This window comes from Netta rufina, assembly GCF_964035555.1.
Source record: "Netta rufina genome assembly, chromosome: 3".
In the NCBI taxonomy this organism is placed as follows: domain Eukaryota; kingdom Metazoa; phylum Chordata; class Aves; order Anseriformes; family Anatidae; genus Netta; species Netta rufina.
In genome coordinates this window covers 77,438,479-77,460,736 of record NC_140125.1, presented here as the reverse complement: position 1 = coordinate 77,460,736, position 22,258 = coordinate 77,438,479, and the positions used below count along the sequence as shown (strand labels likewise).

Genomic DNA, 22,258 nt, shown 5'->3' with positions numbered 1-22,258 from the left:
CGGAGTCACTCCGGAGCGGCGCCTTTTGGGGGCTGGTCCCGGCCCCAGCCCCCTTGTGCACAGCGGGCGGAGGCCTGGCGGCCACCACAGGGCTCGGGGCTCCCCCACCGCCTGCACGGGGCCCCCGCGGGGCTGGGCCGAGGCGAGGCGAGGCGGGGCCCGTCCCCCGCCGCCGGCTCCCCCCGAGCCGGAGCCGGAGCCGCAGCCGCAGCCGCGGGGCCCCCGCCCCCGTCCCCGCCCCGCTCGCAGCTCCGCAGGGCCGGGAGGCGGCGGCGCGGCCCCGGCCGCCTGCAGCCGGCACCGACATGGCCGCGGCCCCCCCGAGGCGGGGAGACCCCCGCTAACACCCCCTCGGCTCCGTCCCCGGCCCCGACCCCGTCCCCGCTCGGCGGCCGGCAGCATGTGGGGCGGGCTGCACACACAGCTCGGCGCCAGCCTGCGCGGCTACAGGGCCGGTAAGCGACGGAGGCACCCCCGGGACCCCCCCGGGACCCCTCCGGGCATTGGGGACGGGACGGGGACGGGGACGGGGACGGGGACGGGGCGGCGGGGGGGACGCGGCGCCGGGCTCTGCGGCTGCCCTCGGGGGGGAGATGGGGGGGGTGGGGGGGTGAAGAAGGGCTTTTATGTTTCCCAAATTTGTACTTGTTTTAATTTTTAAATTTGTTTTAGTTTTTAAAACCTGGCGTGCGTGGGGCCGGGGGCCTGCCGTGCTCCGCCGGGACTCGCGGCGCGGGGTGAAGCTGGCTCCGACCTAATCCGCTTCCGTGGGCTTGGCTGGCTGCCTTTCCTTTTTTTCTTTTTCTTTTTTTTTTTTTTTTTGGCTTGTTTTGTTAGTATACCCTTGGGCAGCGGATCTAAGCAGCCTTGCTTCCCTTCTTCTTTTTTTTTTTTTTTGTTTTATGTGACTTAGTGACTTAGACTGCGAGCAATCCCCGAGACACCCGGGATTTGTTGAGCCCTGGTTTTTTCTGCATCCCTTTTCTATCCGTGTCCAGGCTAAGGAGAGGCTGGGACCCACAGCTTGGCAGGGGGCAGCTTACGTTGAGTTTAAATTTAATTTAAAATTCTGTTTAAATTCGGAATTAGGGACGCCAGGCGGTCACCTCGAGCCGGCATCTCCTCGGCAGCGAGGGGCCAAGCGGCCGCAGTGACACGGCCAGCGCTTCTGCAGAGGCGAGCCCCTGAGCAAAGTGTTTTTGGACGCCTTTTTTTCAGGATTTGGGAGCATGACGGACTCGTTTCACCTTGCAGAGTTCCTGCAAGTATTTTGTGATTTTTCAGATTTTTCACTGCTTGAAGTCACAGAGCACGGTGAAGGTCTGTGGCTTGGCTGCGCAGTGCCCAGTGCGAAGTAGTGCTGTTGGATTTGTTTTTTTTTTTTTTCCCCTTCACGATTTCATATTTAAATGCTGGAAACGCAAAATATGACTGCATACACGGTAGGTTGACGCATTTAAATGGCAGGATTGTTTTGGTTTCAGTTGACAGGGTTTTTCTTGCAAATACAAGAGCTGCTAAGACATTCTCAGCAGCTGCCTGAATCTCTGCAAATAGTCTAATGTTTGTCCCCTGTGATGTGAAAGAAGGCATTGTTCCTTTTTTCTTCACCACTATTATTAATTCCTATGTATAACACGCTTGCCCTGCTGAAGCGTGGATTTTTTTAACGCTTCCTGTAAAAGAGCGAAGTTACGTTATCTTGGTGGTGCAGAGCCGCTGGGTATTCAGAGCTAGGTGCACAGATTGCAGTTACTTTGGTAGAAACTGCAGGAATTTGGTGTTTCAGTTGTTGGTTATTTGTGTTTGGGGCAGGAACACTGAGAGGCTCTCACATGTGTGCGCTGGTTGTGCCATTCACTGGCTCCGCACTGTTACTGACATTGTTGGTCTTCGTTTTTACATTTGCTTCAGAAAACTCTGGATTGGGCCATTCATTGCTTTGTCCTCCCTTGGTTTGTTTGGGGTCAAATAGCATGTTTTAGCACGGCAGTGCTGATCGGTAAGGAACTGGATGAATGTTTTCCTCTTGCTTGCTTGTCAGAATTTAATTCTCAGATGTTGCTGTGAGATCTGAGAACTCATTGTGCTTGTTGTTTTCCCTTACTCCTCATCCCTCCATTCCTTCAATACCCAGAGTTAATGAGAAGTTCAAAATATGTGTTTGTATATGAGTTTTGGAAAACAAACGAGGTAGCAAAACTGTTGTAGATAAACCTAATTTGAGATAAGAGAGGCTAACAGAAGGTAGTGGTTCATTAGAAAGCAAGTGCATAATGCTGAAGTTTAACCTTGAGGTACAATGTCTGCACTGGAGTTTCCAACACAGTAGTCCCTTCCTTCATCAGTCTTGCTTTGAAATAGTCGACAAGCTGTTTTGTGAGGTTCTCTAACTCCTCTAAAGAAGGGGAAGTTAATTAGCTCCATGCAGGTATTATAATGAAGGGGTAATGGCTGCTGAGATCCCGTGCTATGATATTATTGACAGGTTAGGCTTATTTATTTATTCATGTTTGGAGAGAGAGGCTGTCTGTGAGAAAAGTATTTTGGAGACAGAACAGTAGTGTCCTACTAGGACGCAGGAGTTTAAGCACTTACTTTGAAGCTGGAGGAATATTTCTTCTGACAGAATACGTTTAATTCTTTAACAGCAGTTCTTTAATAGGGATTCTGATTATGTTGTCTTTTAAATATTGGTGTGGGAGCATAACAGCTGAGGACTGTGTTTCCTTGTTAAACTGTGTTATTACTGAAAAGCATTGTGTTTTGCTAGCTGTATGTTAGTCATCCATGGATATGGGTATTCAGAAGTTGTGGCTATGTTGAAAGTCTTACAGTTCACTTACAAAGCTAGGTGTAGGTGCCTACTGACGAATCCTGTAACTGTTTATGTAGGGCAATTATCAAATTTTCAGTAATAGATGCAAATTCATTCTGATTTTTCTTCAGATGTAACAGGCAAGGTCACTTCTTGGACTATTTCGGTTTTGGCTTTCGTTTTTATTCCCTCTTGTCATTCCCAGATTTTTCTTGATTTTCCATTTAATAGGAGCACACTCTCTGAAAAAGATGTGCTGTCTTGTTTGCACATCTCCGAGTTTTTTTCTAGGTAGGTGCTTGTTGTTTAACCAGTGGGTTGAACAACAAATTCTGCTGCCTATGCAAAATAAATTCACTCTTAACACTTTTAGTACCGGTCCTGAAAAAGGACATTTCTACTTCTGGAACGTGTATGATTGATTCTAGTTTTCCAGCCTTCTTGTAAACGTTTAATTGTTCATGAAAACCCTGCAGCACGGTTTATCCCCCCGTAAATGCAACAGCTACCCACTGTGCTGCACGAGTTTGAATAACTGTGGTGAAGGATGCGCAGGGCTTCAAGCCCTCTGCCTGCTCATCGACGCCATCCTTTGAAGCGTGCAGTTGGTTCCCAGGTTAAGTCTGTGAAAGTGTTCATCTGGACGTGGCGTTTCTCTGGGGGCGGCAGCCGGTCGGTCAGGCTGCGCGTGTGCAACAGATGCCAGTGGAAAGTGGAAAACGTCCACTTTCGAAGGAAAAAACCAAATGTTCACTGCTTTCAGTCAACTGCACTGCCTCCACTCAGACTTCGTTCTGCTGAGCGGTACTGCCAGTAGCCGACCACCGAAATTTGGTGGTAAGTGCTAGTTAGGAGATAGACGTGAGGAGCGATGAAGTGCATGAAGCAAGCTGCTCCGAAGGACGTGACTGGCACTATAAAAGCAGCCGCGTGGTGCCCTCTGCTCCTTGGGCCCTGGCCACAGGGCTTGTCCCTGTGTCGATTTAATGATGTCACAACCAAAATGAAGGTCATGGCACATTATGAGGCCACGGGGCGCTGCCTCCTGGGCACCATGGGCTTCACAGGCAGCTTCACAACGGAGCAGTGGGGAGAGGGGGGCTCCTCTAACTTGGGCTGGGGAAGGGGGGCAGAAATCCCATGGCTTCCTTTCTGTAAAGGGTTTCACTGGTCTGTTGGGAGCCTGTGGCTGAAGACGTGGCAGTGCTTGAGACATCTGAGAAGGCAGGCTTATCTTGGCAGGCTGGGCACGGCAGTAAATGGTGAGTTACATCACCAGGGCAGGCTTGGGGTTGATTACCAGTTACAAACGTATGCATATACTTATACGTATAGTACATCATAAAATTGATTACCTGAGCTTAGAAATCTAGTGTTAATCTACAAAAAATCTACAAGCCTGGCTGGTAGAATGGCCTTTGCCATCTTGTATGGGCCGTGTGGCTGTGAAATGACAGCCTGCCTTCCAGTGCTGGTGGCGAGCTAACAGGCGCTAGGTACATCCCTTCAGAACAATGCGGTTTGTCCCTCTCTCCAGGCAATTCGCTTTTGTGGACCTAGTGTCAGCTCTTTTAACATACACAAAACCCAAATGTCTCAGCTGCCCAGCTGCAAAGACAGCAGTAGTTTCTCAAACTGTAAAGATGCACGAACATATTACATGCCTGTTCTTAGGGGTTAGCAGTACTTCTAATCTCGCGTCTGTAACATGTTTACCGAAAAATCAGCTTGTGGTTTCACACCACGAAAGGACATTTTTGTCCTTTTAATACTTCCTTTTAAAGGAAGCAGTAATTCGTCTAATGATTTTGAGAAGAATGCATTAATTTTAAACAGTTGTGCGGAATAAGTGCCTGGTAAAAGGCAGCCAGAGCCATCACGTCTGTGCTGAGGGGGGGAGGTGAAGGAAGTGCTAGCTGGATAAGAGCACCTGTGGTTTCTCCACTGAACACCCAGGATTTATGCCCACCGAATTACTATTGCTTGTTACGGTTACGTGCTAAGACTTCAGCAGCAGGCGTGTAAGGACAGCTAAAAGACCCGTGCCTCTCAGAGTACGGACGAGTTGCCAAATGCAGTAATGATACGCAGTGGTAAGAAGAGTTGAAAGCCTCCCGTGACTTGAGGTTGTATCAGGAGATGATCATCTGCCCCTGCTGGAAGCAAAGCCTGCTTGCTGTAGATGGGTTAATTAAGGGAAGGAGCACATCTACAGCGCTACCCCCAATACCAGCTCGGCCTGATGTGTTCTTGGGGTGCTTGTTTTTGTCCTATGACTTGCCTGTGGCTCAATAGTAAGAGAGTCCAAGTAATCCAACTCCTGCGCTAGTTGCTTTTTGGCTGAAGAAGTGCTGACACGATCGTAGTTGTCAGTTGTTTGTCAGATGCCCAAATGTGTCCTGAAACCATACACCGACAATAAAACAGTCTCATTGTGGCCGTAATTAGCTTTAAAACATGTTTAAACCATGCTACGTGGTTCAGAAAGCGTCCTTCGAAGTGACTTTGGGGGGTTTGGCCTTGTCTGGCTGCCGGGCTCCCTCCCGGCCGACCCCACTGGCAGGGCCGGGGCGCACGCATGGACCAGCTGGCGGGCCTAGGTGGGGATGGGGAATCCCTCTCCAGCACCCCGGGCAAAACAGATTGTGTGGGCAGCTGGATTTAACTTACTGACAATTAAAGTACATTTCTGTAGTGAGAAACAAAGACAAAAAAAGCACACACAAAGAGAACACCACAAAAGCACCCTCTCTCCCTTTCCCGCCTTCTCCCAGGCTTGGTTTCGCTCCGGACACCCCCCTGCCTACCCCTGTCAGCACTTTCTGCTCCAGCACAGTGACACCTTGGTGTCTGCGAGGCTGCTTCTCACTCGTTGCTCCTGGGTAGTGCTTTAAGACCTTTCCTTGCACGTCCTTCCAGAGGTGCAGCCACTGGCCTCTCCTCAGGCCCCCGCTGCCAGCACCTGGTACAGCTTGGGGAGAGGAGAGCCCTCCGAGTCCCTCTTGGTATGCCTGGAGTAATGCTGTATGCAGCCCTGAAGTTTGTTCCTGCTAGTGCTAAGGGAGGGTGTTGGAAGGGACGCTGAGGTCTGTGAAAGTTTTGGGTTCTGTCCTGGTCTCCCACGTGGGAGCTCCTTGCTGCGTGGGGGAAGCCGAGGAGATGCACAGTGCATGGGAGCCTGCAGACCAGCTGCAGAGCCCCGGGGGTGGATGGCTAGAGAAGATGTAATAGGGAACAATTTGTGTAGATAGGTTCACAACTATGCCTAGGCTTATATTAGTCTTAACTCTTCCCTCGTTCCCCCTGGAAGTGCTGACTCCCGCGGAAAGGCCGCTCTCCTCAGGCAGCTCCGCGACATCTGGCGCTGGTGCCCGGCTCGAGCGTCCCGTTGCCTGCCCAGCTGTGCACAGTGACCCACTTCTGCTGCGAGCGGCACTGCCTCCCTCTGTTCCCATTCCCCCCTGACCTCTGCTGTTTCTTGAGAATCTGCTGTGAAAGGAGGCGGTAACTCAAACAAAAAGGGAAGGGCAAGTGCCCAGAGAGTTTTCTTGTTCAGTTTCAGGGTATAATGGTTTCTGAAATTTGGAAGATGTGGCAGACAGACACCTTCTTTGCCTGAGGTGGTGTACGTGTGTGAATTGCAGGGCCTGATTTCATGTTACAGCTCAAATGATCTGCTGCATAGCTGTTCCTACCCTTCTCGAGGGGCCAGCCCTGGCACGCATTCAGCCTTATGGCAGGCTCATCTGAGGGGCTGGACCAAGGATACTAATGGTAAAGAAATGATAAAGGAGGGATTTTGCTAATGGTAAAGAAATGATAAAGGAGGGATTTTGCCTGACCCCAAGGTGAGCCACTGCAGCAGAAGGCATCTGTGCTGGTGTCAGGCACATGCAGAATACCTGGGGTCAAATGGGCGGGCTCTGAAGTCAGCTAACAGGGAGGGGAAAATCCCCTAGCACAGTCCTGCTTGGCCGCTGTGGTACTGCTGATGACATCAGGAAGTATATCCTTAATCCTGACTTACCGTGAAGGCCAAGGAAGATTAAGGGAGAGGATCAGGAAAAAGTGACATTGATTATACTGGACGTTGTAGCTTCAGCCCTTCAGCGGACTTGCGTTCAGGTTGAAGCTGGCCCAGGATAGTGGGTGATGACTGGCGAGGTGGCAGGAGACCATCTCGGTCTTGCTGAGAAAGCACAATGCAAGCAGTGTCAAGGAAAACTCATGCTGCCTCTTTATGGACTAAAATACCTGAAACGGGCTTTCAGCAAATGACGCTTTTCTAACTTTCAACTCCCTAATATGTTAAGAGGCTCACGGTGCAGTACTCAGGCAGGAAACGTTCTCGAATCGTCCTGGAGTCAGATCTGAGATTCCTTATAAGGTATCCGTATGTTTTTAATGTCTGCTTTATTCCTTTCGTAGCATAGTTTCCAGATGGTGTGGGAAGCTGCAACTTTTTCAAGGTTTCAGAATATATAAGGCTTTTTTTTTTTTTTTTTTTTTTTAAGTCTGTATTTCTTTAAAAGATGGTATGTTCTCTCCTGAGTGCCCACTCTACAGCAAAACTGTTTGTGTGTGTTCATAATTTTGAACCTTTGGAGACAATCTTATATTTGAGAATTAATGCATGTGAAAATGCTTTGTAGAAAAGCCCAGTAACTTGTACTGATCAGAGGCTGGAAGTGGGGGAACAGTGACCTAACTAGAAACACTAAAAGTCACTGACAACACCATTACTTAAAACTGTATCAATTCTGCTAACGACTGTGGAAAACACAGCTAAGAGTTGCGATCTTGGTATCTCTCTGTTCACTTCATCCTAAATGCCACATTGACTGAACAGGCGCTCATGTGTGGTCAGTAGAATTATTGTAGTGAAAGGTTTTTGCATCAAAAGTGATTGTAGTTGTGAAGATGGAAACACATAAGTTACTGGTTTTGGCTGGAAATATCCTAATGAGTACCGTTAAGTCATATAGACTACGATTTTATTTTTTTTTAAACTACTGTGTTTTCTTTTTAAATTCCAGATTCTCTCTCCTTGCTCATATATTGAATAGGCATGAGTGGAAGGAAGAGTTTTTAACAGGGAAACTGGATGTTGTACCTCGTGACCAAAGCACTGAAAGCTCCTGCAGTCAGTCTGCTAATGACTTGCATGAAGTCTGAATTTGACCCTTTTAACACAGGTGTAGGAACTCCCTTACGTGTTGTGCATGCTTCTATAAGTGTGTACTGAAAACATAGCCTGAAGGCTCTGTCTGTCTCTGGTACATCCAAATTAAAGTGGATTCTGCTGTGTGTATAATGCACATTAGATTTCTTTGAAGAAAGATGGGAAAATGCTATCATTGTTATGGTTTAGCAAACTGGATCAGTGAAATGATTTTATTTTTGGTCTCTGTCTTTACCAGTTATTTTAGTGCCATGGATATCTTTAGATCCGATTTCAAGGAAAAGAGAGAAATTACGCTTCCTTCTGAAAAAAAATGAAACTGTTAGACTTTTTTATTCAATCCATTTTGCTAAGTGTGGGAACTGCATAAAATCATTTAAGTTTTTTTTTTGATTTGGTGTAGCAGCTGTGATGACTTCACTTTTCCCCATGCATAGAGGAGATGGAGTTAGCTCTTTAAACAGAGCAAGGACAAAGGTAATTCTGGAAGAAAAATGTTGGAATGGCAAAGAAAAACATAACGATTGTGGTTTTGAGTTCCAATATAGCTAAACTCCGAGAGGGGCTTAGACACAGATGATAATTTACGGTCATTGGCTGCTTTATTATTATTATTATTTTTAAAGACAGAGGATTTAGCTGCTCACCTACAGCACGCACAGCCTTTTAACAGACTCCAGGAACTGGCTGGGTGTCCTGAGGTTTAGCTGTTTGTGTTAACTTTAAGCATAACAATGTGTTTATTTTGCTGGACATTCCCCTCTTCGTATTGTGATAAACTTAGCAGGTACAAAAGGTAGGCTGGCCACTACCACACGGACGTGAATGGAGGATAAGAACATCATTTTGTGTTTCTGTGGGGTGAATAGTGCACGGAGTCCAAAGACAAAGAGGCAAGCCAGCATAGCAGGCATGAGGTAATATATGTCGTCCGTGTGCCAAGCTCGAAATAAGAAACATCTGCAGCTTGGATTTTGAAGTCCTGTCTTATGCAAATGGGCTCTATCTGGAAGAGGAGAACTCGCAGGGGTGCTATCAACAGTTGGGCTGGATTCCTGCTCTTGCCCCTGTCAGTGATGAAATGGAAGCAAACCCTTTGCTCTCCTGACAACGGTAGGAATTTTGTCGGGTTGATAAATTAAATAAATGCAGCTAAATGCTGTCTGTATAGAAGTTACAAAGTGTTACGAATTGAGTCCTTGTTCTACGTACTTCCTAGACTAGGAATCAGAGAGGCTCAGTCTGTTATTGCACTGTGTCAGTGCAAGGATTTTGCTGCCTACAAAGCTAGCAAAGTGCTGCGTTGAGCACAGCTTTCCGCTCGCTGAACAGATTTTGCCCTGCGTAGTGAAGCCTGCAGAAATTTATGCCAGTCTTGCTCCAGTTCAGAGTCTGCCTTAATGTGCAGTTTGGCAGCAGGGTTATTTGGCCGGGCGGTTTGGCCTGGTGATGAGCTGGTTGCTGTTGGGCATCCCAGTGTTCCTCTACATCCCCACTCCCTGCTTGGCACTGCTGCTAGGCAGACCTGGCTTGCTGTTTGCTCCTGAGTGTGGGTTTGGGGACAAGAGAGGTAGCTGGTTGTGTCCATCTTCAGCTACCGTGGCGAGGTTCTGAATTTATCCTTCTTAGCTCCCATTCTTCCTTCTGGATTGTGTGCTTCCCTGCATGAGAGACCTCGGCAGGGGTTGGCCTAGTACTGTGCATTGTCCTACACGTTTATAAAGTCATGAATATTTGTAGCTTGTGAAAGTTCACAGAGATACTGTTTTGCATAGAAGTCAGTTTTCATAGCTGTAATTATACATGAAGAGAGATTGTACATTTAGCTGTTTCTATTTTAAAAAAGATTTAACCTTTTATCAACAAATTCCTGAGGCATAAAAAACCAGAGGTTTGGTGTCACAATCTAGTTAAAATGTGTCTCTCTTAGGGAATTGCAGTATGAGTACGTACTCCTTAAAATAGGACTCTAGGCAAATTCTGATACTGCCAATCAGGCGTATGCTCACTTTGGGGACTGTACTTTGAGGATTGGCACCTTTGGGTTCCTCTCCTCTCATTTTTCTCCTCTATTATTTTGGGATGTTTTTGTCTCTCCCCAGTGAGTTCTTTTGTGGGTGATGAGAGCAGAGTACAGCTATCGGCCTTTGTGTGCTGCCTTGTGTGTTATCAGGCTGTACAAGTAAAAATGCAAGTAGAAAGGCTTCTCTTTCAATATCCTTTTGCTTAAGCTCACGCATTTTGTTCCCACTCTGTACATTTTTATCTTTCTTCATGTTTATGATTGTTCTATTCAATTTCCAGCTGAAAAACCAGGAGAGCTTGGTTAAATAGTTTGCAAGCTCTGTCAAGAAAGCCCACTAATAAAGGATGCGAGTCCTCGGGATGAATCATATTTCAGCTAGCTGACACTGTAAAGTGGTTTTGGGAACCGAAATGTACAGATTCAGTAGTTAAGGCTGTCACTTCATCCCACCTCACTCTGCTCGCTCGTGCGCTGGGATGAAGCTGTGTCATCCACCTACTCTCAGCCGCCTTTGGGAGGGAGGAGAGACTGGGACCTGCTGGCACCTCAGTTCACAGCTCGTGGGGCTGTGAGCTTCCACCTCCTCCAGAGCCTTGGGAGAAGGGTCCTGATGCTGTCAGCTGGCCGCCTTCCCTGGAAACATCATAGACCCTCTCTTTCCAGGGCACTGCTCATCTTAAGAGTAGGATTTTAGAAGAGCAGAGGTTGTGTTGTAGACCTGGAACTTGTCTGAGGCATTTGCATTAATAAAAGTTGCAGTTCATTTTGCAGAAGGATCACAGGGATGAGGCGCTTGCCAGGTTTTTTATTGCTGTTTTCAAGAGTATTTATTTGTTCATGTGTATTTTTTTGGCCTTTATCTGCAAGGCCTTTATCTTACACGTGTGGCTCTTTGTACTGTGTCAGGATGGCAGATTGAATGAATCCAGTTTATCTCTTGCCTCATCTTTGATCGAAGAAGGCTGCTGTTAAATCATTATCAGACTATCAAGTTTCTTTTCAGACTATATAAATGAGTTAAAGTACAACACCTGCTCTTGTGTCTACTTTTTGGATAGGGTTTTCTTGTATTTTAAGTTCCGCTGCCCCCTTTTCCTTCTCTTGCTCTTTGTGTCGTCTTTTCAGCAGTGGATAAAAATAGAATATTTACTGGCAAAGAACTGCCATGCACAAAACACACACTGAAGTGACGTTTTCTTTACTTTTTCAACAACGGTGATTTTGCAGTTATGGTGAGGAAAACATTTTCCAACTGAAGTTAATTTTTTTTTTGTTTGTTTGAAACTTCTGTCCGCACCTTTTATTCCTACAAGGCAGCGAACAGCTCACTGGGAGTCCCTTTGCGCGGTGGTGGTTGTAGGTTCTTGCTTTTGGGAAGACGCGTGGCTACTTGTTGCTGTGGGACAGGGAGAGACGGAAAAGAGGGACTCTGAAACCTGGAGGGTTTCCCTGAAGGGGAAGCTGAGGGGGAAAGCTGGCATGGAGGGGCTGACTTCTTTCAAAACACCAGCGTCAGCTTCTTCCAGCGTAAGTAGTGGGGTGGTGGTGGTCTCCCACCCCGTCAGTTCCATGGGAGAGGTGTGTTATAGGCAGGTGCATGCCTTTATTTTAACAACTTTCTATTTGGTACCGGGCTGTTATTTAAAATATATTTATTTATTTATTTGGAAGATCATCCTTTTTGGATGAAAACTCCTTAGACTGGAGAGGGAGGCGGAAGGGAGATACCTGTGACCATTCTTGGTGACAGTGCATTGGTGTCGTCTTGTTGTCACCAGATGTCACAGCCTTTTTGCTGTGTTTGGATGATCTCTGGTTTATTTTGTATAAAGAACCCCCGAACTTGTAAGTTGGTGCATGAGGAATGATGTAGCATCTCATCTTGGATGTGGGCCTTGTGTTGGTTAGCATATTACGGGGCTGTTCTGGTGTCCATAGCTGTTCACGTGGCATGGTAAAATTTTCATTTAGTTGAAAGTAGAGCTGCTGATGGTGAGGGTGAACTCACTGACGTTGGCTGATTGGTCTGAAATGCTGACTCTGTCCTTGAGAGAGCTTCAGGCAGGCTCTAATGTCATCCTGGTGTGAAATATTGTTGTACTACAGTGAGCTTTGCAGAGCTGTCAGCTTTTGATAGCACTGTAGTAAAATCTCCCCGTCAGGATCTTTTGGCTGTGTAAACTTACACCGGCTGTCACTGGTGATTCACTTCTGGTCACGATCCATGTCAAAGTCACGGTGGGGAATAGAAAAACAGGCCTGCTTTGGTAAGGATGCATCTGCTGTGAAACCCAGTTAAGTCTGGTGCCGTTGCTTTTTGTTCTGCATCTAGGTAGAGCAGCAGTACCGTAGCTGTCACTTAAATAAGCCTCTGTACGCTCAGGCAAGTTAGAGGTATTTTAGGAACCGAATATAAAGATGGTGGTGCTGTTACTTTGTATGTGTAGGTCATGTGGGCTCTGCGCATGCCACGGAAATTAGGGGTGGTAATGATCCTGATTTAACTAGCTGCCTCCCTGCCAGCAGTCTGTAATACACAGAAAAAGATGGATGCTTTTGTGGAGTGAAATTTCAACAACTGCTGGCCTTTAATAAATAGGCTACTTCCTGCACTTCATATACTCTGTTGTTAGCTGATCTGCTTGAAATGCAGGCACAGCACCATGGCAGTGTATTTAGGTGGCCAAATTCAAGGATACAGTCAACTGCTCGTATTTCCTGATGCAACAAGCAATGCTTGTAGTCAAACAACAACATACAATCAAGCAGCACATAAATCTACAAGAAATTTGGGCTTGCTTCTCTTGCCCCACTCTGTATTTTGGGCAGATGGACCCTGGCTGGCGATGGGCAGGTCTGAGGCTACAGCAGCAGGGTAAAGCAGGTGTGCTAGCTGAGCAGCGAGGGCAGCCTTGGGTATCTTTTTCTCCTCTTACTCTTGGTTTGTTCAGTGTAGGTTGTCTGCTGCATGAGAGGTTAGGCATTTACAGAGAGCTGTTCAAAAGGAGGTAGGAAGCGTAAATTGGGGAGCGTGGCAAGGGGTGGTTTGTCAGGACTTCTCTCTGAAAGCCTGTTTCAGATAGTGAAACTAGCAGATTATTTTTTAAATAATGACCTGGGCTAATGGGGCCTATAAGGTTGCATAATTACCTTCCCTCAGTGATGGGGGGGTTAATTTGCTCTCTGGGACTTCGAGTCAGGTACCCTTAACTTACTGTTGGGACTTCTTAATGAGCGTATTTCTACTATCTTGTACCTTTTTTGGCCTTTTGTAGAAATGGGTTTGTTTAGCCTTGAAAAGCTCTTTTTCATATAAACAGTGTATTTTCATAATAGCTGTGTGTTGTGGAGAATCACCATTAGGCCAGCGAGGTCAGAAGATGTAGATGCACCATGAAAAGTAAAAAGTTTAGACTCCTGGAGTATGTGGTTAGTTATCTTTTCTAAAGGATGCAACAGGTTTAATGTCAGGACTTCTGGGCAAAGAGAAGGTGTTTCTTGAAGTGTCCAAGCACAAGCACGATCTCTTGGCACATCTAAAATAGGGAAATGGTGTGTTTTTCAATCTGTTCCAGTTTTAAGACTATTCTCCTCCTTGGGATATAATAAACAGAGGTCTCCTAAACAGAGAAAGCTCAGTGAGTGAGGAGTGAGACCGGTCTGCCCCCTCCCAGCCCCTTCTCTGGGCCTCTGTTGTAAGGGTCAGGCATGATCCCAGTGGGGATGCCAACAGGGAGCACCTGAGTGAGGACACCCGTCTGAAGTCCCGAGCACGGTGCAGACAGCCCGAGGTGCTTCCCTGGAGAGCCAGGTGGGATCTGGCAGGCCTGGGCTGATAAACTCATGCTGGACTCATGCTGATCTGTGTGAGTTCTGTGTGCGTACAGCACAGAGCTCTTCAGCACTGCCAGCTCGAGGGTCAGGCTCTGTGAGTTCACTTGGAAATGCTCTGTGGCCCCCAGGTGCAGAGGGAGGGGTGTGCTCCTGTCCCGCTGTGCTGGCAGTCCCACTGGACCACGCTTCAGCACCACACCTGGGGCTCGGTGTGTCCAGAACGTGCGTGTGTGTAGATGTGAGATAGAGAAGAGATTGCAGCAGGGTGTTTTAGGATACTTTCTATTACCTCAACATACAATAACTAAAGAGATCCCAGCGGGGCTGACTGCCTACCTCACAGCATGTTTGCACTCTTTGTAGGGTCCAGCTGCGGCGTACTGTTCCACCTTCTGGGATGTGCAACGCACGCTCGTGAGGTGTTGGGGGACCCTTCTTTGTACTGAAGGTGGTTAAATGCTGGAACAGGTTGTCCAGAGAGATCGTGGCATCTGTCCCCGGAGGTGCTCAAGACTCGGCGGGACGTGGCCCTGAGCAGTCGGATCCAATTAGCCGTGCTTTGAGCAGGGGGCTGGACTGGATGACCTCTGAACGTCCTTTTCTACCTACATTATTCTGTCCTTCTGTGCTGTTTGAAGTTGTTATTACTCAAAGGGTAACGTTATTACCCTTTTGAGGGGCTGTGTAGGGATGATCATAGGTCCCAATACTGTGCATCCCTGTGACCAAGAGGTTGGAAGAGTTTGACACTCAGTGCTGTGTTGATTTGATGTGCAGGAGTTACGGTAGCGTTATTTGCTGCATTTCATTTAATGCTTGCTTAATGCCATAAAAGCTGGAATTACACCGAAGAGGTGTATTGTACTAAAAGGGTAAATGAAACTGAAGTTCCTCTTCTATAAATGTATTTTAAATGTCTCCTAAACCAGGACTGCCTCAGGCTTAATTAGCTCGGCTCTTGCTGGAATAGCTCGCTGCGGCCTGGGAGCGCGGCGTGCGCCTGCTGCCGAGAGCGGGGCTATTTTGGGAGAGGCAGAGAAAAACTACTGCTCCCAACGCAGCCAGAGTGTTCAGTGAAAGATGTGCCGGGTGGCAGGCGGGGAAGAAGCGTCCCAGTTTCCCACTAGCCCTGTGTGAGCTACCGCACCGCGGTGTGCTCGGTGCTGAGGCAGAGGTGGCGCCTGTGGTGGCACCGCGAGGGGATCGCGGCTGGGCCTCTGCACAGGCTGCTCTCCATGGCCCACTGGCCCTCGTGCCTCTGGTTTTGGGTTCAGCCACCCGATCCTGGGGCTTTTGAAAGCAACTCTGTGGAATAACTATGCGCTAAGAGGCTTTTAGGAGGGAAGGCGAGAAGTTTGAGGAAGAGAAGGGAATACATTGCACAAGGCATGGGTGCACCAGCACTAAGGGAAGGGGAACTGAGGGAGGTACTGAAGACAGGGAGAAAAGGTAGAAAAATGTGTCAAAGGAAAGAAGATCAGTAAATGTAAGATAAGTAAATGTGTGTGGGGCGCTTATATATGTACATGTTTACATCCTTTTTTAACATCCTTTTCTAAACTACATCCTTGTCAGTCCTTTCCCATTCGGGATACTCTACGATTCTGCTTAATTTTCTGTGAACCAAGTACAGCTGGAGTTAGGAATGAGCTGCAGATGTCACTGCAGAGGTAAATTGCTCTCACGACTTTGGATGGACGCTGCTGAAAATATTTTAATGACCTAAAAATATCCACATGTAGCCTGAGAGACTTTACATGTGAACTGATACTTCTTGGTGAGTCACTTCCTGCTGCAAGCGTTATGCAAAGCGTGCTGCTGGAGGGGGTGGACGTGTGTGGTTATATAGAAAGCTGTGCTCGTCTCCTGGGTTGCCTCTGTGCCTCTGCTGATCTGGAGCCCCAAGTACAGCAATCGGTGTTCTGCCTGTAAACAACAATTGGGTTTAGATGCTGGTTGTTGGAAGCTGTGATGGTCCTCTCAGGTGGTACTCTGTGGTGTATTTTCACTTGGGACTGACTATAAAATAGGTACATACTGAGAAAAATTCCTTGAACAAAGGCCTTACTTGCTGCTCTGAATTGTGCTTAAACCTTTTAACCATTATTAAAAATGAAAAAATAAAAAAGCAAAATGAAAATAACCCTAGGTGGATAGCTGTCTCACAAAGCCAGCTTGTGTGCAGCCACAGCATCCCTGCTTGAGGTGGTAGTCCCTCCTGTGATAACTGACAGCTTTTGGTAACACTGAAACAGAGTGAAGGGCTCTAGACACCAGTGTTAACCAATTCATTGCTGTTTCTTATCACCTTTGTCCTGTGGGTTTTGTACAGTTGAAATGACTGTTCCAACAGCAAAATCTTCAGCTGGTTTCTGTTGCTGGAACACCTTCATTTCTCTGCTTGTAGTTGAGTGCTTGCAGTACAAGATCCTGCTGTGAGTTGAGAACCGTTTCTCGGACAGAAAATACATGATAAGAATCTTGGTAAAGTTATTGCAAGAACAGCTGGAGGGCTGTGTTTTTAAATAGTAAAAGTGTATTTACTTGGGTTTCTTGGGAGGATTCCACCTAGCAAAAGGACCTTATTTAAAAAAAACAAACAAACATTGGCACAGAACCTGTTTCAGACCTGAACTATGAAACACAGGGCTCATTTTTCACTGTGACCAGTATTTTGTTGTTGATTTCTGTACTGTATCTGTAATGACAGACTTCTGGCTTCCTTCTTTGTAGGCTCAGATTATTCCTCAGTGGGATGGTTACCTGGTACTGAATCCCCGTGGCAGTCCGCAGCCATTGCATCAAGCAGTCAAAGCAATCCTGTCAGAAGACACAGTATAGCTTCCGACAGCGGGGACACTGGGATTGGTACCTCCTGTTCTGATAGTGTGGAAGGTGAGTTGACACTGTCAAATATTGGATGTTTCTGAGAGAGAAACGATCCAAAATGTTTTAAAGCTATGTTTTCTAAAATAATGGTGCTTTTCCAAAGCTGAGAGCATGCAGTTCTGCGTTTTGCTGACGGTACCAAGTCATTATTTTGGTGAGGTTTAATTAATTTACTTCTGCATGAACTGTGTGCATTCACTTACATTTCTGCCACAGCGCCTGTACTTGTGTTCCATCTTTTGAGAATTGCAGTTACAAGAGGTGCCAGATTTAAACAGAGAAATAATACCTCATACACCATCACTTGGTAAACAACTGGTAAAAATAGAAAAAAAAAAAAAAAGGCAATTGCTGAAGGGGCAGTGCTTTCTGGTGTTTATTGTGTGCTTCAGCAGAGAAAGCTTACTCAGTGGACTGGGAAGAAAATGGGATTGTTGTCCTCTCTTGTTGGGAAATATGTTTGTTTTATTGCATGGCTTTTTACACATCACCGAAGATCTCTGAGGCATATCAACGGTATGTAAAGGTTGTCAAAAGTCAGTCTGGACTAAATCATCATCACTCAAAGTTGTGCTTGTCAGGGAGGGGTTCAGCCTTTAAGTTAGCAGCCTCTCCATAATATTGCTACCCTCTCCACGGGCATGTGGGAATAGGAAATGAGGCCGAATGAGAAGGAAACCAGGCAGTAATAAGGCTTGAGGTTGCCTTCTTGGGAACTTACATTCCAGTAAGATTTTCAAGAGTAAGCTAAATCAAAATGGGGCTGTAGCATACTTCTCTCCTGTGCATTTCTGTGTCAGGGAGTTGGCAGCTGAAATGAGGAAGAACGGGGAGAATTAGTAGAAGTGAATTAAGGGATGCTGTACGTTGTAAGAGGCAGAAGTCTCTACAGGAGGGCTGAGTGAACGCTGAAGGGAGGTCCAAATGATGCCGAGTTAAGTCTGTTAGGCTTTGTAGATGAGGGAATCCTTTCCCCCTTCCTGTTGTATCTGTAGGTTGGAAAGGCTGTCCTTGGAAACTCCTTAAAACTTTCTTGACACAAACTTTTATTTTTAATCTGTTGCTAGGTTTGCTAAAATGAAATTTTACTCAAATACTCAAGCTCTTTGATGTGAAATTCAAATATTAAATGGTTATTAATGAAGAAGTCTTACTGCATTTTTATTTTTTGTTGTTGTTGGGAATGTAAGGGGTATGAAGCTCTCTCATATACACTATGTGTGTACAAGCTGACTCACCCAAGTGTTGCAGAAGAGCATTTTAAGATGCAGTATTTGAGTTAAAACCACGCTTTTTTTTTTTCTTTTTTTTTCTCCCTTCTTCTTTTTTTGAGGGCTTGCTTCCCCATTTGAGGGGTGGGAGGAAGGAGAGGAAATGAAACAGCACCTTTTCATCAGATGTTCTCCTGGCTGAAGAGAACAGCACAACTGTTCTTGGGGGTGGGTGGGAAGAGGGATGACACACTGATGCAATCACAAGTTTGATAGTCATTTGTTACCATTTAACTAATAGCTCTGTCCATTTGCATGCTCTCAGCAGAGCGCTGTTACAATCTGTGTTTGGAGTTTCTCAACAGAAAGTAAAGAGGGAAAAAATTTGCAGCAGCAACTAGTTCCTGATGTTTGTGCATCTGGCAATACTTAACAATGGTCAATTTTTCTGTATCTTTGATATTATCAGTATCCTGCCACTTTCTTTGAGAAGCTTCAAGTAGTAGAAAAGAAAATGTTAAAGGAGAAAAGAGGGAAACGTAAAGTGAAAGTTAAGGCAAGGAGCGTATGCCAGGTTTGGATATTGAATGTCTGTACATTTCTAGTGGAAAGTGCTGTTGCCTAAGATACCTAGCTGTCTGCATCTCAAGCTGCTTCCCCAAAAAGAAAAGAATATTGTTGCGATCTGTGGGACTGCCAGGCCAGTAATTGCAGGCTTGATGCTGGCCATCTGCTCTCAATGTGGGGCTTGGGAAGAAGCCCTTGGGGATTTTGCAGAGGGAATTTTTTTCACAAGTCAGCAGATCATTACAATTTGTAACAACGCTCAGAGAATGAAACGTGGCCTAGCTATTTCCTTTCTACTACGCCTACTAAAAATCGAAAACCTAATTTCAGAATTAATGCTAATATCTTTAATTACGGGAATTGCAGGTGAATTAATTTGTGCAGACACGTGGTTACTTGTAAATATACTGGTGGAGGGAATGGAGCTCCAGTGCATTTAAAATCTGTTTTTACTGTTTTTCCTTGGATCTTAAATATCCATTCAAATTCATCTATTTAGTCATGCTTCATCTGAGGAGTATTAGTTCTTTTTGAAAGTGCAGGGCTTAAAAAGTAAAACAAAGTGGCTCTTGTGTTCTGCTCACATGTATATGGTTTGGGGGAGAGATGGGTTTTGACAAGGGCAAGATAAAATTTATTCCACTGTTTGTTTTTATGTTATATTGTGCAAAAATAGAAAAATTAGGAAATTAAATGACTAATTGAGTTTCAGTATTGAAGTTGAGCAATGTTCATGTGGACTGGAGGAAGCTGAGGAAAAAAGTGAGACTATAAAAAAACTTTAAATGTAGGGATGTTAGTTTGGGTAGAAAGGTCCTAAATTTCTAATTTAACGCGTTCTTAATTAAGGATTAATGTAAAAAGGTGTTTTATCTTTGTGTAAATGACAGTTAGTATAGTGTTCGGTGTTGTTTCCTGTCAGTAAGTGATTCTGGATTTGTATCAGCTTTTGAGTGAGGAGGAAAAACACACACAAGCATATTGTGTGGAGCAGGAGGAAAAGCTTTTGATACTATCTTTTCCAGATCCTTTCCTTTTTAAACTTTTCTCTACTTGCAAGCAATAGTGTTAGTACTATTTTCATCTTGTCCTGTGAGTTGTTTGCTCTTGGATGTTGAATGCAGCTAGTCTTCAGAAAAATGTCGTGTTCTTTGTTAGGAAAGATGTTGGAAGTGAAATATAGAGCACTATGAAACTGCAGTTCATGTTGCAAAAACTCCTTTATTTCTGGTAGAGCAGGAGGGTGTGTTCAGGAAGAAATGTGTGGAAGAAAACGTTTGTATTGGTGGCTAATAGTTGATCAGATACCAGCAAAGCCTGTCTGACCCATCTTACTCTGCTTTTTGTTCTCATTACCAGCTCTGAAATCAGCAAGATACCACCCAACGTCAAACATCTAGCAGCTATACTATTTGTAGGCCTTCAGATATAGGTTGTCCCTTAAGCTTCAGACTGAGAAAGTTGTCATTTAATGTTTTCTCTCTTAGCTTGAGTTCTGAAATAAGGCTAGGGGGAGGTGGGTGGCAGGAAAAAGCCTCTCTTGTAGTGAAAAACTGCAGGTATAAAGTTCTGAAAACATCCCATTACAGGGTGTTGTGCCTTATCTTTGTGCAACTCAGAAGTTTTCCAAATGGAAGCAGATTTCAGAGAGTTACCAAACAAATATTTAGAAGTCTTTTGATGTAGGAAATGTGATGGTAAACTCAGCTGTTATAAATTTTTTACTCTTCTGTTTACTTAAAATGCATGTTCTAGATTAAAGTGCTTCTTTGCAATTCGCAATATCCATTAGGAAATAGATGTGGGATAGTACATGGAAATGTGGCATGCATTCATGAAACACAGCTTCCTGTTCTCCATCAGCAGTGATAGCATTTATACAGTTTTTAATAACCATTGTGACACCTATGCAAGTCATCCTGCAGTCGCTGAATTCAATACCATTTTCTCAATACCATGTGCATAGGAAATGTGAAGTCTACATTTTAAGTGTTTTTGAGAGTGTTTTTATTTGGTTTACGTAATTGGAGAATCAAGGTCTTACCAGAAATTAAATGGAGTGTAAACGTCAGCAGAGCTCTTTCTTCTGTGTATTGAGTTTTGCTTTTTGGACAGGAGGGATACGAACTAGATACTGAAGTGGCAAGATGCAGGGCACGCTGCTCTTGTAGGCCAAAGCATTTTCCTGTGGAAACATCCTTATAAAGCAGATCTCTCTCTCTCTTTATTAAATTGCAACCACTAATGGCAGGTCAAGGTTGCTAATTAATAAGCATAAAATTCATAAAATGGTGCTTTCCTGAAAGAGAGAGGATACAGAAGATCGCAGCTACAGCTGTTTCTCTGGGGAGTTGATGTTCTGCTAGTTAAACTGGTTTTTAATAAATCCTGGTAGAAATGCTGATATAGGATGGGTGGGTAACAGTGTTTCTTTTCATATCTAAAGCTGAATAAACTTTATTTTTGAATAAGCTTTATTTAAATTGTTTGCAATTTAAAACATTGTTCCGCAGTTATAAAGAGGTTGCCTTTGGCAGAGAGGTTTCACAAGTGGTGATTTGGGGAGCGTTACGGATCGGATGCAACATGCTTGATACGTTATCAGTGCATTTGGGATAGGCAGGACTTTGCTGGGATACTTGAATGATAGAATGGGAACTTGTTTTAATGCCATGAGGCCCAGAGGAGCTTCTCGTCTGTCGTTTTTCCTGAGTATGTTACCTTGCTATCGGATCAAAAAAATCTAATTAGTTCAATTTAATTGTAGTGTTTCTTTATACACCAGGGAACATAGTGCAGCCAGCTCTGAAGTTATTTAATTTTGCTATTTCGAGCCTTCTTCTTCCAGGAGGTCCTGAGCATTGTATTCTGATGCTCTTTCTTTTTATTGAGAGGAAAAATGAAAAGCTAATAAAAATAGCTACTGAATAGAACTTAGTGAAAGGCAGAATTGAATGTCAGGAGGCAACATCTACGGATGAGGCGTTCTTGTTTGCTTAGTTTAGCATGCTGCTAAAGATAACGGGATTGAGAGCGCATACAGTCAAATACTGGTTTGCACTGTCTGTTCTGATGCTGGCCAGGAAGGTGCAGTAGCAGAAGGATCCCAGGTCTTGAGAGCTGGCAAGTATACTCCGTGTTCATCGTCTGCTGTGCTCTGTGGTTTTGGAAGATGATCATTTAAAGGGATTTCTCTGAAACGCTGAGTATTGATCAGTCTTTTAAGCATTTGGATCCTAGCAAGGTGTGGTGTAAGTGTGATGAAGTTGCTTGGTTATTTGGAGGGAAGAAAATAAGTTGGAGCTGTTCTTCCTTTGTTCCTTCCTCTCTACTTGCCAAGCCGCACGTTCTGCAGTGCTCTCTGTGAGTCAGCCTTGCTGTGTTACTTGGATATTATCTGTCCTGATGATCAGAAACGTGCACTTTGCTTAAGCCTGTATTAAACTCTGTTCCTTGTAGGAGAGGTACTGTCATTCCTTGCTGCAAGTAAAATGTCTGTATTTCTGAGGGGAGTATAAATATTTAATGCTCAGAGGTTGGCTGTTTATTTTCTGAGTTTTTTGCGAGGATTTGAACAAAATTTAAACCTGCTTTATCTCAGAAGTCTACTAACATATTTCTAGGAGTTGATGGAAAAAATTATGCCATTAACTTTCCACTAAAGTCATGGGGAAATTGCCTGTAGTGTGCTATGTTTGTGGATCTGTGTACTCTGAATTTAAAATTGGCTC

At 45.2% G+C, this 22,258-nt stretch overlaps 1 protein-coding gene across 2 annotated transcripts in view; it reads left to right on the top strand.

Moving 5' to 3' along the window:
* Positions 1 to 244: 244 nt before the first annotated feature.
* Positions 245 to 22,258, top strand: part of CEP85L (centrosomal protein 85L) — a 112,625-nt gene continuing 90,611 nt past the window's right edge. The window contains exons 1-2 of one of the 2 annotated variants that reach the window (XM_084285153.1): positions 245 to 455; positions 16,594 to 16,755. In XM_084285153.1, the coding sequence (XP_084141279.1) occupies positions 401 to 455; positions 16,594 to 16,755 (217 nt within the window). In that variant the 5' untranslated portion in view covers positions 245 to 400. Of the gene's footprint in view, positions 456 to 16,593; positions 16,756 to 22,258 lie in introns of those variants that run through there. The other variant, XM_084285154.1, reaches the window with a different exon arrangement.